Source organism: Neomonachus schauinslandi, chromosome 4 (assembly GCF_002201575.2).
Source record: "Neomonachus schauinslandi chromosome 4, ASM220157v2, whole genome shotgun sequence".
Taxonomy (NCBI): Eukaryota; Metazoa; Chordata; class Mammalia; order Carnivora; family Phocidae; genus Neomonachus; species Neomonachus schauinslandi.
In genome coordinates, this window is record NC_058406.1 from 27,460,730 (window position 1) to 27,473,951 (window position 13,222).

At 53.2% G+C, this 13,222-nt stretch overlaps 1 protein-coding gene across 3 annotated transcripts in view; it reads right to left on the reverse strand.

Moving 5' to 3' along the window:
* The window catches only part of STK40 (serine/threonine kinase 40), a 38,886-nt gene extending 28,436 nt beyond the window's left edge, over positions 1–10,450 (reverse strand). Inside the window, exon 1 of one of the 3 annotated variants that reach the window (XM_021684211.2) lies at positions 9,627–10,450. In XM_021684211.2, coding sequence (XP_021539886.1) covers positions 9,627–9,633 — 7 coding nt within the window. In that variant the 5' untranslated portion in view covers positions 9,634–10,450. Of the gene's footprint in view, positions 1–9,194; positions 9,376–9,626 lie in introns of those variants that run through there. The other 2 variants (XM_021684212.2, XM_021684213.2) reach the window with 2 other exon arrangements.
* Positions 10,451–13,222: the final 2,772 nt, after the last annotated feature.

A 13,222-nucleotide genomic window follows, 5' to 3' on the forward strand; every position in this document is an offset into this window, starting at 1 on the left:
GGGGGGGGGGGGGGGGGGGGGGGCGGGGGGCGGCTTCTGCCTTGTACAGCGAGGCCAGACCAGGTCACTGACAGCCCTCCCCTTTCATGCCTGCCTGCCCTGCTACTAAGGGGACCCATCCTCAGCTCAAACCATCGGTGACTGCCTTGTGTGGTGACTCAGCCAGGGAACCAGGCTTGCCACGGAGTCCCACATGGAGTTCGGGTTCTTGCCGCCCACAATGGCCCAAATCACGCAAGGAGAAAAGAGCAAGGGACTGAAGAAAGGCTGGCTGAGTCTGAGAGCCACCTTCGGGTCCACGGTGCAACCTGAATATGTTTCTCGGCCGGGCCTCGGCTCACCCAGAGGAGAGGGACGGCGCCGCCCCTCACAGGGTTCCCTGAGGACCGCCGGAGCCGGCGTGGGGGAGGCACCAGACAAATGTTGAGTTTCCTTCCTTCCACCCCAGATTTCCAGAGCGACAGACGGCAAAGCCTGGGCCAGGCCCAAGTACATGTGACTCTCTCTCTTTATACTGTTGTCGTTGTTGTTGCTTTTTGGGGGGCAGGGGGCAGAGGGAGAGAGAGAATCTTAAGCGGGCTCCATGCCCAGCACGGGGCCTGACTCGGGGCCCAATCTCACAACCCTGAGATCACGCCCTGAGCTGAAATCAAGAGTTGGATGCTCAACCGACTGAGCCACCCAGGTGCCCCTCTTTAACTGTTTTTAACAGCGAAAATCACTATACCATCACCCTGTAAGAAAGGCAACTGGGATTGGGGTCAGCAAACTGCCTTGCCTTAATGGCCTCTATCAAAAATGAAATCAATTAAATTTCACAACTTCCACAACGAACAGCACAGTTCACAGACGCTGCTGGATGCAGCTGCTCGGAGGGGCAGGACTGCAGAGGCCGACGGTGGGCCGGGCCATCAGGGTGCCCCTCAGAGCCGTTCAGAGGGCAGGCCCACATGCGAATCTCACCTGTTCTGAGCCACCGAGAGGCCACAGGGCTAGTGCTGGGGTCCGTGAGCCACCCCGACAGACACTCAGTGCACGCACTGGTGAGAGCATGCTCATCACATGTCTTCTTGCCTGCTTGTCTCCTGAGAGGGTGAGCTCCTAGGAGTGAGGCCTGGGCCTTGGCCACTTCAGAATCCCCTGCCCAGGCTCAGCAAGTGCACAGAAAGTACGTGTTGAAACCACAGCCAACAAAGAAAAAAAAAAAAAAATGCACACATCGGGCCCAGCCCTTCAGTTCTAGGGATTTATCCTACACATATATGTTTTGTTTTTGTTTTTTGTTTTTTGTTTTTTTTTAAAGATTTTGTTTATTTATTTGAGAGAGAGAGACTGAGAGAGAGAGCACATGAGAGGGGGGAGGGTCGGGAGGGTCAGAGGGAGAAGCAGACCCCCCGCCGAGCAGGGAGCCCGATGTGGGACTCGATCCCGGGACTCCAGGATCATGACCTGAGCCGAAGGCAGTTGCTTAACCAACTGAGCCACCCAGGCGCCCCTCCTACACATATATGCACACAAGTTCACAAAGATAAATGTGCTCAACGAGGGTCCCTGTAGAACCATGTATAACCGTAAAAAACCACAAAAGATAAAACCACAAAAATCAAAACACGCATGCACACAGATATCCAGACAGGAAACACTCTACATGTCCACCAAGAAAGGACTGGTTAACTACAACACTTTCCATTCGATGGAATACTAAGTCCACACCTGCTGATAAAGATGCCTATGGTATATTACGTTAAAAACAAACAAACAAATAACAAACCAGTACTATTTGTATAATATGATCCCATTTGGGTAAAGAAAAAAAGATTATACATATCCTTGAATATGCACAGGAAATTTCTAGAAGAAACTCAACAGTGGATACCTCCAGGCAGGATGAGGGGCCCAAGGAGGGGAGAGTTTTATACTTTTCCACGTTGCTTAACTATTTTACCGTACACTACTATAATAATAATTTTTTTTAAATCTAAATTTTTTTTTAAAAGATTTTATTTATTTATCTGAGAGAGAGAATGAGATAGAGAGAGAGAGCATGAGAGGGGGGAGGGTCAGAGGGAGAAGCAGACTCCCCGCTGAGCAGGGAGCCCCATGCGGGACTCGATCCCGGGACTCCAGGATCATGACCTGAGCCGAAGGCAGTCGCTTAACCAACTGAGCCACCCAGGCGCCCTTAAATCTAAATTTTTAACCCATTAGAACCGTTAAGAGGAGTAACGGGCTCAAGGGCGGCCTCAGAGAAGGCACACCTGAGGGAGCATGGCATGGGACGCGTGTGGAAGTCTAAGTGTCCTGAACGCACCAGCCGTGGGCCGCGGCGAAGCTGCGTCAGGAGAGTTGGGCAGGAGGGACAGAAGCACCACTCTTGGTACACCTAAGCTCTCTCTCAGGTGGCCGCACACATGCTCATAAGGAACCTCCTGCTTGCCTGCTGGCGTCCACACAGGCTGCGAGGACCACCAAAACGTTCAAACTGGAGACCTCAGGACGCCTCTTCCAGGAAGACCCTCAGACCTGCTAGCGAAGAGCTTACCTGGACCTCCCCAGAGCCGGCCCCGGGGTCCTGACTGCAGGCCAGGCACGAGGCTGAACCCGCCACAGACAGTAGCACCTCGTGTGCAATCCCCATTACTACCTTAGGAGCAAGGAGCATTGTGTCCATTTTACAGAGGAGAAGATGAGGCTGAAAATGGGCAGTGACTTGTTCAAGGTCACTCAGCTAGCGAGCGGCAGAACTGGGTTTTGAAGCTAGGTCTGATCTGAGCCTAGGCGCTTAACTTCTAGGTGAGATGGCTGAAAGCCTCCCTACCCGCTACCTACAGGCCAGGAGGGGGAGGGACCTGCCTCCAGGAAGGGGCAGTTCCGTTCTTCAGGCCAAGAAGGGACTGCTTCAGCTTTGCCAAAGACCCTTCCAGCTCTACAATCCCATGAGTCCGAGATGCCGGGTGGGTTGGACTCCCTGGGGCCAGAGCCTGCCCAGGATGAACGGCACAGCATGGGCTCTAGAGTCACCCAAGTGTAGGCCGGAAGTCTGGCTCTGCTCCTACCGGCTGTGAAACAGTGTACGGGTTACTTAGCCCCTCTGGACCTGGGGGTTCTCTTCTATAAAACAGACAGCCTCTCCTTCCTTAGATTCTGAGAAATTTTCAATAGGTACTGCAGAGTACTTAGCAAAGAACCTGGAAGGTGGTGGTAATCTGCCTTTTCTGGCTGCTTTCCTTCCTGTTCCTTCAGCAGGGACCACACTGGGAGAGCAGTCAGAAGAGAATGCACCCTGGGGAACTCCCGCCAAACGCAGTACCTCCAGAAGCTCCACGCCGACTGCGAAAAGGAGCAGGACTCTTACTCTCTAGAGCTGGCAGATGCCAGAAATGGGGTTCCAAGAGCTCCACAGAATTTGGGGCCAGCCAGTGCTAAGGTCTCCCAAGGAACTGAGCTTCTCTCTAGAAGTACCTGCTGTCCCCCTATCAAACCTCAAACTAGCTCTGCTCCAAACCTAAAGACAAATGACAGGCACATCAGTCCTGCTCTTGCCAATTCCCGCTACAATGTCCAGGCCCCTTTCTTCTTCCTCCTGGATGCTTGGGTCACAGACTCTTTAAAAGCTAAACATCTTCTGTCTCTTTTGCCAAGTAGGTGGCAGTCTGTAAACATATTTAGAGTGGACAGCTTCGTTCTGAATAACAAGAGCCCTTCTCAGTTTTCTCTGGGGCTTTCCAACAACTAGAGTTTCTTTGAAATCGTCAGGCCTGTATATTACTGTACTGTGTAAGCTCTGGGGAGCCTGAACTCACTCCCCAGCTAGACCACCATTAATCAGAAGAGGATGACCACCACAGGGCTGTAGCCTCTTCTGGGGGAGGAGTCCTCAGTGCCCCCTCAGGAAGGGGCACCTCAACTCAAAAGAATACCTTTGCTTGCTGGAGCAAAATCAGGCTGCTCCAGTTTATTAAAAGGGAGCTTAGAAATTCTTTAAAAAATAATAATAATAAAAGGTACTCTTTGAAGCAGCAACCTCTCTTCTAGAATCCCGCAGATTCCTGCAGATCCCTAAGGTGGGCAAAATCATATGCATGCAGACGGTCATACAGCTCTGTCTGGAGAGCTAAAGACAGAGAATCACCTAAGTTCATCGGCACAGAGCTTGCTGAACAAATTATACACACTCATAATGAAAAATGACCCAAACATCCACGTGCCAGAATGGAACCATGGCTAAGGCAGGAAGTAAATCAAAGCAAGCGCTACCATCCCTTCCCCTCCCAGATCTTGATTACAGAGCCGCTGTGCACCCGCAAGGCCCCAGTCTCTTCTGGAAGAAATGCTCTTGTTTCAGGTCACGTTCTCTTCTACCTTCTTGACCCCACAAACCCAAGGACAAAGCCTGTGAAAATCTCCCCAGTTCCAAAGGGCTTGTTTGAAACCCTGTCCCCCAGCACACGCTCTCCATAGCACAGTCAGATTCTGGTCTAGCTCTGCACTCCTGCAGAGCTCAGGGGGACAAGGGCATAGGGGCAGCTCCTTCTCATCTCTCTGGTGGCTCTGAGTCCCAGCGGCCTCTGGCAGACACCTCTCCTTCTTGAGATGAGGCTGCTAACCCAGCCTAGGGAGTCAATCCAATCTCAAATTCTCGTTCCAGATAAGGTGTCCAGGAAGTACTGGGAAAGCTGTCTCTCCCCTGAGGATACGCTGCTGTCCAGGACCCCATCAGCAGAAGCAGCGTGGAGAAGAGCTGCTCTGTAGGGCCATCCGAAGGCTGGAAAAATTATAGGAGTTTTGCACACTCAGCCAGTTGAGTTTCTGAAACACTGTACAAGGTCATCTCCCTGGGCAAATCTGGGCAGGGGCAAGGTGAAGAGAGGGAAGCTGCCTTTCTCCCAGGTGCTGACTCAGGCATAACCAGAGGGAAGCCTGGCCCGAAGCTGGACAGGGTGCCACAGACTTTGTAACTGATCCTCTCTCGTGAGATGTGCTCAGGTCTTACTGATTGATTGTCTTCCAAGCCGCCCTATCTCTGCTCTATCATTCACTCTGTCAAACCAGGAACCTTCTCGTCACCTGCCACCACTGCTCCTCCCTCAACCATCACTTCCAAACATTCCCAGAGTCTGACTGATTTCTCCCCAAACAGCTCTGATCTCCGTCCACCATTCCTCTCCTTCCCAACTGCCTCTGCCCTGATCCAGGCCCGCAGGAGCACTCGCTCTGACTGCTGCAGCAGCCTCCCTCTGCACTCCAGACTCGCTCTCTCCCCAGTCCACTCTTTCCCCGCAGGAAGAGTGCTTGCTCTTGGGAAGACGCAGGGCTAACAGTACTTCCTCCACTCAAAACAAAGCATCCCATCGCAAGAGAATAAGAGAATAAGAAGTTCAAGCATCTTAGACTGGCGCCTACCTCTCCAACACATCCCACAGCCAGGTCCCTTCACGCCCTGTGCCAGAGCCTCTCTGGTTTCCAAAGTTGCACCCACACCAGCACGCATCCCGGCCTGCGCCACGCTGCTCCCCTGCCCGGGGTGCCTCTGAGCCCTTGGAAAACTCTCCTTGCCCTCTGGGAGCCAGTTAAGCTCTAAGGGCTCTCCAAAGTTCTCCCCAATCTCCTCCTCCTCCCTTGGTGGTTCCCACTACATGCTAGACAGACTGCTATGAGACTTGCCAAACTATTCAAGTGTTAATTGGTTAGGAGTCGGCCTCGTCCCTGCTGGACCGCAGGTTCCTCCAGGCCAGGGGCTGCCTCTCCATCCTCCTTCTGCCACATACGGGGGCTCGTGTGTATGCAACTGGGGTTCTGGATTTTGAGCTACTACACACATCAATGTGTGTGATGCTTCTTGAGGATACTAATTCAGATACCAGACCAGGGTCACTAAGAGGGACACACAGAAGAAACTCTACATACCTTTTTTCTCATGAATACTTTAAAATATGATTTTTTTTTCCCCTCAGCACTCCTTCTGTTTCTTAAAAAAATGGTTCTTTCAAAGAGCTGGGCTGAATCATCCGCATAGCTCCCATACAGACTGGGTAAACTCCCCACAGATTTCCTTTTCAGAAAGAATACAATAAAATTCTGTCATCTTGTGATCCCTCAGGACACTTCTGACAGCTCACGGGACGCAGTTCCAGTTGAGACTAATTGCTTCAACTCTTTCTTGGAAGTTCTTTCCTACAGTCTGTAATAACACTTACCAAGTATTTCTCATTCAGTGTGTGCTAAATGTTCAACTTGCAACATCTTACTTAATCCTCACAACTGCCCTCCTAGGGAGGGGCCTTGATGTCCCCACTTTACAGATGACAAAGCTGGGCATGGAGAGAATAAGCTACCTCTAGCGACCAGCAGGGCTGGGATTGGAAGTCAGATCTGTCTTACTGCAGAGCTAAACAGGCTCTTAATGAGAACAGTTTGCTGCCTTTCCAGGTCGAATGAAAGACACGGGAGCAAGGGCAGCACCCTGTACAATAGGCCTTCTGAGAGGGCAGCCTTACCTCCCTAGCTGCTCAAGCGACCTGCGACCCCAGAAAGAGAGGGGCACATGCAGTAGGCACCCCTGTGCTGGGCGAAGGAGCCCAGAGCAAGGCAGGGAGCTTGACACCTGCCACCCTCTGCCTACAAGTGCCTTCTCGGCAGGGACCCCCCACCCTGGCACGGACTCTCCCCGCTCAGGGGCCTGCGGTGGCCTCTTGAGAGGAATCCAGTCCTTTAGGCTTTCCCCTCCTCGTCCCTCCTCTGCTGGGACTGACTCCACAGAGATTATTCTAAAACACAGATCCAATCATGTCACTCCTCTGCTTCAAAACCTTTTCACTGCCCTTGGCATAAAGTCCTAACTTGTTAACGTGGCATTTCCTTGTCAACGGATACTGCCTTACCTTGCACCATGTTGGCTTTCACACCACCATATGGAACAATCTGAGGCTTCTGGAATAAACTATGCGTGTACTCAGGGGCGCCTGGCTGGCTCAGTCAATGGAGCGTGCAACTCTTGATCTTGAGGTCCTGAGTTCCAGCCCCATTTTGGGTGTAGAGATTACTTAAATGAATAAATTAATTAAAACTTTCAATTGAAAAAACAAACTATGCGTGTACTTATCTCTAAGTAGAACACCTTACCCTTTCATGCTCACTGGCTAAGCCTTCCCATCCTTCTAGACACAGCTCCACTGTCATCACCTCTGCCAAGCCTTCCCAGGATCCGCCCCCCACCCAGGCTGGGCTCCCACGGCCCTCTGTGCCTGCTGCTGCTAGCTTTCTTACACCTTATTTCAACTACTTGTTTACAGGTCGGTCTCCTTTAACCAGGCCACCAGCTTCTTGACATAAGAATAAGAGCTAACATGTATCATGTGACAGACATGGTTCTGTGTATTTTACATGTGTTAACTTTTTTTTTTTTAAGATTTTATTTTTAAGTGATCTCTACACCCAGTGTAGGGCTCGAACTCACAACCCTGAGATCAAGAGTCACAAGTTCAGGGCACCTGGGTGGCTCAGTTGACTAAGCATCTGACTCCGGCTCAGGTCATAATCTCAGGGTTTTGGGCTCAAGCCCCTGCACGGGGCTTCTGGCTCAGTGGGGAGTCTGCTTCTCCCTCTCCCTCCCCACTTGTGTGCGCTCTCTCTCTCTCTCCCTCCCCCCCCACAAATAAATACAATCTTTTTTTTTTTATAAAATTTTTTTTTTTTAAAGATTTTATTTATTTGAGACAGAGAGAATGAGAGACAGAGAGCATGAGAGGGAGGAGGGTCAGAGGGAGAAGCAGAGTCCCTGCCGAGCAGGGAGCCCGATGCGGGACTCGATCCTGGGACTCCAGGATCATGACCTGAGCCGAAGGCAGTCGCTTAACCAACTGAGCCACCCAGGCGCCCAAATAAATACAATCTTAAAAAAAAAAAAGTCTAAAAAAAAAAAAAAGAGTCGCAAGCTCCACTGACTGAGCCAGCCAGGCGCTCCTACGTGTGTTAACTTTTTAAATCTTCACAACAACTCTATGTTATCACCCCCTGTTTTAGAGATGAGGACACTGAGGCACAGAGAGGTTATACCACTCTCCTACTGTCACACAGCTAGAACGCTGCAGAGCCAGAATTTGAACTCAGGGAGTCTGGCTCCAAAGCCCATTCTTCACCACTATACCAGAGAGTCCTTGCCTCTCCAGGCAAAGACACGGTTGTTGTCATGTGGGAAATGAATGAATAAATGAGGGCTACCTCCCGAAACCGCTCATATAGCAGGGCGGTCAAGGAGTCCCGGAGCAGCTCACAAGCACTGTTTACAAACAAGGATTCTCAGGCCATACAATTACATATTCTGCTCTTCCTTATCTCATGCAAAACTAAGCCAAGAGGGAAACGTGCCCAGCCCAGGGTGACGACCTTCTTCCCCACTGCTCTCAAAACCAAGCAAAGCCAACCGGTTTCTCCCGTGACTTAAAACAGAGCAAAGTCTATCCTGCCACCAAAGGCACCTGTCATCTCTTCCTTCCGCCAACAAACGGGCATCAAACGTAGGGAGTGGGGGTTGGCAGAGAACGCAGGATCGGAAATCCCAAAGCCCTTACCCACTGCCCGGAAGGTGTGGCCGAGTGGCGTGGGAATGGGCGGGCCTGACCCCGCACAGCAGGTGAAACTGACCACAGCGGCGTGCTATCTTCTAGGAAAAGGCCGGCCAAACGTAGCACTGGCAGCCAGGTAGCTCTGACCCGCACCTGAACGCCTCCCGCGATGCCCAAATTTCCCCAGCTAAGACGGGTGAGAACTCCTGGAGGGAGCCCTGGCTGGCCCGCCCTGGGGAGTCGTTCTAACTTTCAAGTCCCTTTCGGGATCGGGAGGGAAGCATGGAGAGGCAGAGGGTGTCTCGGGGAAAACCTAGCTGAGTTCAAACGCCGGTGCCCTCACTCACTGGCAGAATGACTCCGGGCAAGGCTGGCAGTGCCCACCTCCCAGAGCTGCGGCCGGACCCGAGGCTCCCCGCGGCCGCCCGGTACCCAGCGCACAGCAGCCCCCGCCCCCGCCGCCCGGGAAGGGAAGACCCCAGCAGAGGAGGGGCGTTCGCTGTTGCCATTTCTGTCGCACCCGGACGGCCTCGAGCTGTCACCCCGGTCCCACCGCCACGGCCGCTGAGGCCCGCCCCGCTAACCCGCACCCCCCCGCCCGGCTCCCCGCTCCGGGACCCCCGCCCTCACCTTCCCCCGGTGCTCAGCGCTGCTCGCCCATAGTCCGTAGCCCGGAGCCGGGACTGCTCGGCGCTCCGTCCCGGGGGCCGGGGCCGGGCCGGGGGCGTGGGAGCCGCTCACCGCCGCCTCCCAGCGCAGCCACCCGAGCCGCCACCGCCGCCGCCGCCTCCCTCCATGGCTGCGGCGCCGCCACCTGACAACGGAAGTGACGCACCGCCCCCTCCTCTCGGGCCAGAACCGCAGCCCCACCCCTCTCCCCCGACCCCGCCCCTCGCCTGTGTCTGCAGCCCCGCGGCCTCGGGATTGGGGCGCCATCTTGAGAATGGGCGGAAGCCTTCAGGTAGGAGGCTGGAATCCGATTGAGGATTGGCCTCAGGGTGGGATCTGGGCCGAAATCTGTTAAACGATTGGAGGCTGAGACCCTAAAGGGGCGGTACTTACCGCTCATCTATGTCTGCGGCGAGGCTGGGACGCGCACACCGCCCCCGCCCCAATTCCGCAGGACCTCGCGTGCCCTACCCTCGCCCTGCAGGGTTGGGAGAAGTCTCCCGCAGTTGGAAGATCGGCCAGTTGCAGTGTATTTGTCAGAAAAATGGCTCTTCCTTGATCCCCATTTCTCAGTTTCTGGAGCTCTGTGCGGAGAGCGCTGCAGTTGGGCTCAATAAAATGACAGGAATTCCTGTCTCAGCTCTCACAATTTATTTCACTCTGGGGCCCTCGCTTTGTAGAAACCCCGCTCCAACCTGAAGATCCCAGGAGACTTGACCAGGGACGTTTACAGTGAAGAGGTCCTATAAACAATTCCAGCCATCTAACCTCTCAGTCCCTCCTGCTGCAGTTTCGGTCCCTTTCTCCTCCTCCTCCTCCAGCAACCACGCCCTCCATGAATCAGCTTCTTGCACCAGCAGATGAGCCCTTTAAAGGGATTGCATCAGGCGGGTGACTCACTGGGGCCCTCTGAGACCCTGGCTTCCCTCCTCTGGCATCCAGAAGCTGCTAGAAGGGTTCAGTGGCAGCAGCACCAACGACCGACCGTGGCCCTAATCCTTTGTCTCAGAGGTGTGAGCCAGTGTGCTGGCCACATGTCTAACTCCCGGGTGTCTTTTCAGCTGTCTCCTGCGTCACTCTGTATCCATGTGTGGGCACACGTCGCCAAGCCTATGTGCCCTGCTGGGTTTTCCTAGGGGTGTGTGGCCAGGTGCTTCCGTGTATGTGCATTTGTCATCTCCAAACAGGCAGTGCCAGGACACGAGAGCCAGTGTGAGTCTGGCTGCCTCCTCCTGTGTCCATCTCTTTGTCTCTCTGAATGCCTGGTACCCACTGAGCTGACAGGGCTAAGTGACAACAGGAATCAAAACAGCTGCCGCTGTTGTTGTCACATGCTGTGTTAAGCACTTTAGAGGCATCTTCTAGGAAAAGGCCGGCCAAAGGGAGTCTGTTTACAGAAGAAGCAGCAGCTAGAGCTCTGAGAGGGGAAGTAACCTTTCCCAAGACACACAGCTAATAATGGCAAGGTTGTGACTTGAACCAAGTCTGGCAGATGTGAGTCCTTGCTGCGTCTCTCACAAGCTGAGCGACTCCGTGTGAGTTCCCCAACCTTACCATTCTGTCGGAACAGGGATCACACTTCATGGGGTCACTGAGAGGATTGGGTGAGGATGGAAACAGCTTCTCACAGGACATGGCCCGTAAGAGTGCTCACACTCACTTCAGTATAGTTGGGGACTGAAAGGCAAGCACAAAGGAGCCAGGCCAGGGCCCCCCAGCGTCTGTCTCTGACAAAGGGAAAAGCCTAGGGATTCCGGAAGCAAGCCCTGACTCTGCCAGCAATGAGTTTTGGGTTTTCCAGAGCTCTAATTATCAGCTAGATGAATCACTTGGAGCTGACACCACCATCCCCAACCCCCAGAGACTTTCCGTTGCTTCACAATATAGCATTTTAACAAAGAAGAGGAGGAGGAAGAAAAAAGAGGGGAGAAGTAATGAATAGAAACGAAAGGTGCCAGCCAGAGGAAATGAAAAACTGTTGTCAGGACACCAACATGAGGAGACTGGCTGCACCACGCGCGCGCGCGCGCACACACACACGCACACACACGTCACGCGCGCTCGCGCTCGCTCCTGCTGCCTGCAGGCTCTCCAACTTTGGGTACACTGGCAGATGGTACTGCCATAACAAAGTGATGCCTGTCACAACAGCAGAGATGCTTGCTTGATGAGGTATAGGCAGATCTGCCTGTCACAGAAGCAGAGGAAGAAACCTTCACCCCTGAGGAACTCCCTCATGCTTCTGTGACCCAGCATACCCTACTTACTGCTGGCTTCTGGCTTCTCCTTGTGGCCAAGCCCCAAGGCCTGGGTATGGCAAAGTTTCGAGTGCCAACCCCACACCCGGTCGGGGCCACCATTGATGTGATGTCTGGGACGCAGGACGGTGTGGTATAGTAGTTAAGATCATGGAGTTGGAGTCAGACAGACTTGAGTTCAAATCCCCACTGTGTTGTTCCCTGGCTCTTTGATCTGGAGATCTTGAGCAAGTCACCTCACCTCTCTGGGCCTGTTGGCTCCTCGTTAACATGAGGCTATGAATATATACCTCCAGGGTTGTTGTTAGGATGAAAGGAGAGGATTCTTCCATTCCATGAAGATTTATGGTGTGCCTGCTAGGTGCAGAGCACTGAGTTAGATGGTGGGGGTCCAGGGGGACCAAACAGACTATGGCTCTGCCCTCCTCCTGCCCCTGGCACAGGCCCTAGCCGGTAGTCGGAGTCAGCAAGTGGTAGCTATTTATGATGACCATCTTGGCATTCAGCCATTAACTTCACCATGGGACCTGAGGAGAGCCCTCCCCCTTCCCTTTCACTCTGAAGAAGCTGGGCCTCAGTTTCCTCAACTGTAAAATGACAGAGTTGGATTGGACCAGTGGTTCCTGATCTTCTTGCCATCAAAGCTTCTCTTAGTATTTTCCCTCCACACGAGCCTCACATTCGGTAAGATTTTGTCTCCCATACAACCCACATCAAGTCATTTCTTCCCTTTTATTGATTAAAAGCCTTGTTTTACAGACCCTAGGGCTTGTGATCAGGGGGTGCAAGCCAGAGTGACCACTACTCTGTTAGTGTAATTCCAGCCCGAAGCAGAGAGCACACCAGCTTGGTCACCCTTCACATACTATGTGTTATTTCTCTGGGTCCTTTGGGAAACATTGACAGGAGCTCAAGGGACCCCTGCTGCCCTTGGGCGGGGGGCCCTTCGGCTGGGGATGCCAGACTGGAACTCAGGGAGCTGGATGCTCTCCTTCATGTCCCATCTGGCTGAGAGCCGGGGGCGGGGGGGGGGGGCGGCTGCATCACTTGGATGGCCCCCGGGGAGATCTGAACTTCCAGCTGTATGCCCACCCTGGCAGTCCCCTCCTCCAAGTGACAGAGACCTAACACAGTGTGTGCCTCTTCTCTCCAGGAGGGCAGGGCAAGATGGGGACCCAGCAGGCTACCTGGAGCAATCAGAATTTCTTTGTTCAAGCATACATGTACACCAACATGGGGGGCATGCTTGAACAAAGACCATGGCAACGAGCAGCAAAACACCAAATCCAGTGGGGCAATAACATTTGGAAGTATGTTTTTCGTATTTTCTTTGGTGTCCCTCCCTTCCCTTATGCAGATAGTTACGTTACTCTGCCTTCGTGACTTTGGGAAACAAATGATACAACAGAATGTAGAGCTCATTTTTAGCTTCTGAATTCCAAAAGCCTAGCCTTCAGGGAGGAATGGAAAGAATTTCTATCCACGGACAAATTTAGAAAACTGTAGCAAGGGGGATCTTGGAGACTGAGACTTGTGTGTGGGGGGGTGTCCCTGAGACTAGACCAGCTTCTCCTCAGCCTGGGAGCTGGAGGGTGTCAGCTGGGTCTCAGGGCCTGGGGAGCACCGAGAGCTGTGCTCTTTTCCTGGGGGAGGGCCAGGAAGGAACAAAACCCTCCAAAGAAACAGCCGTGTGCTGCATTTGGGCAAACAGGGCCTAACTAAGCCAAGAGT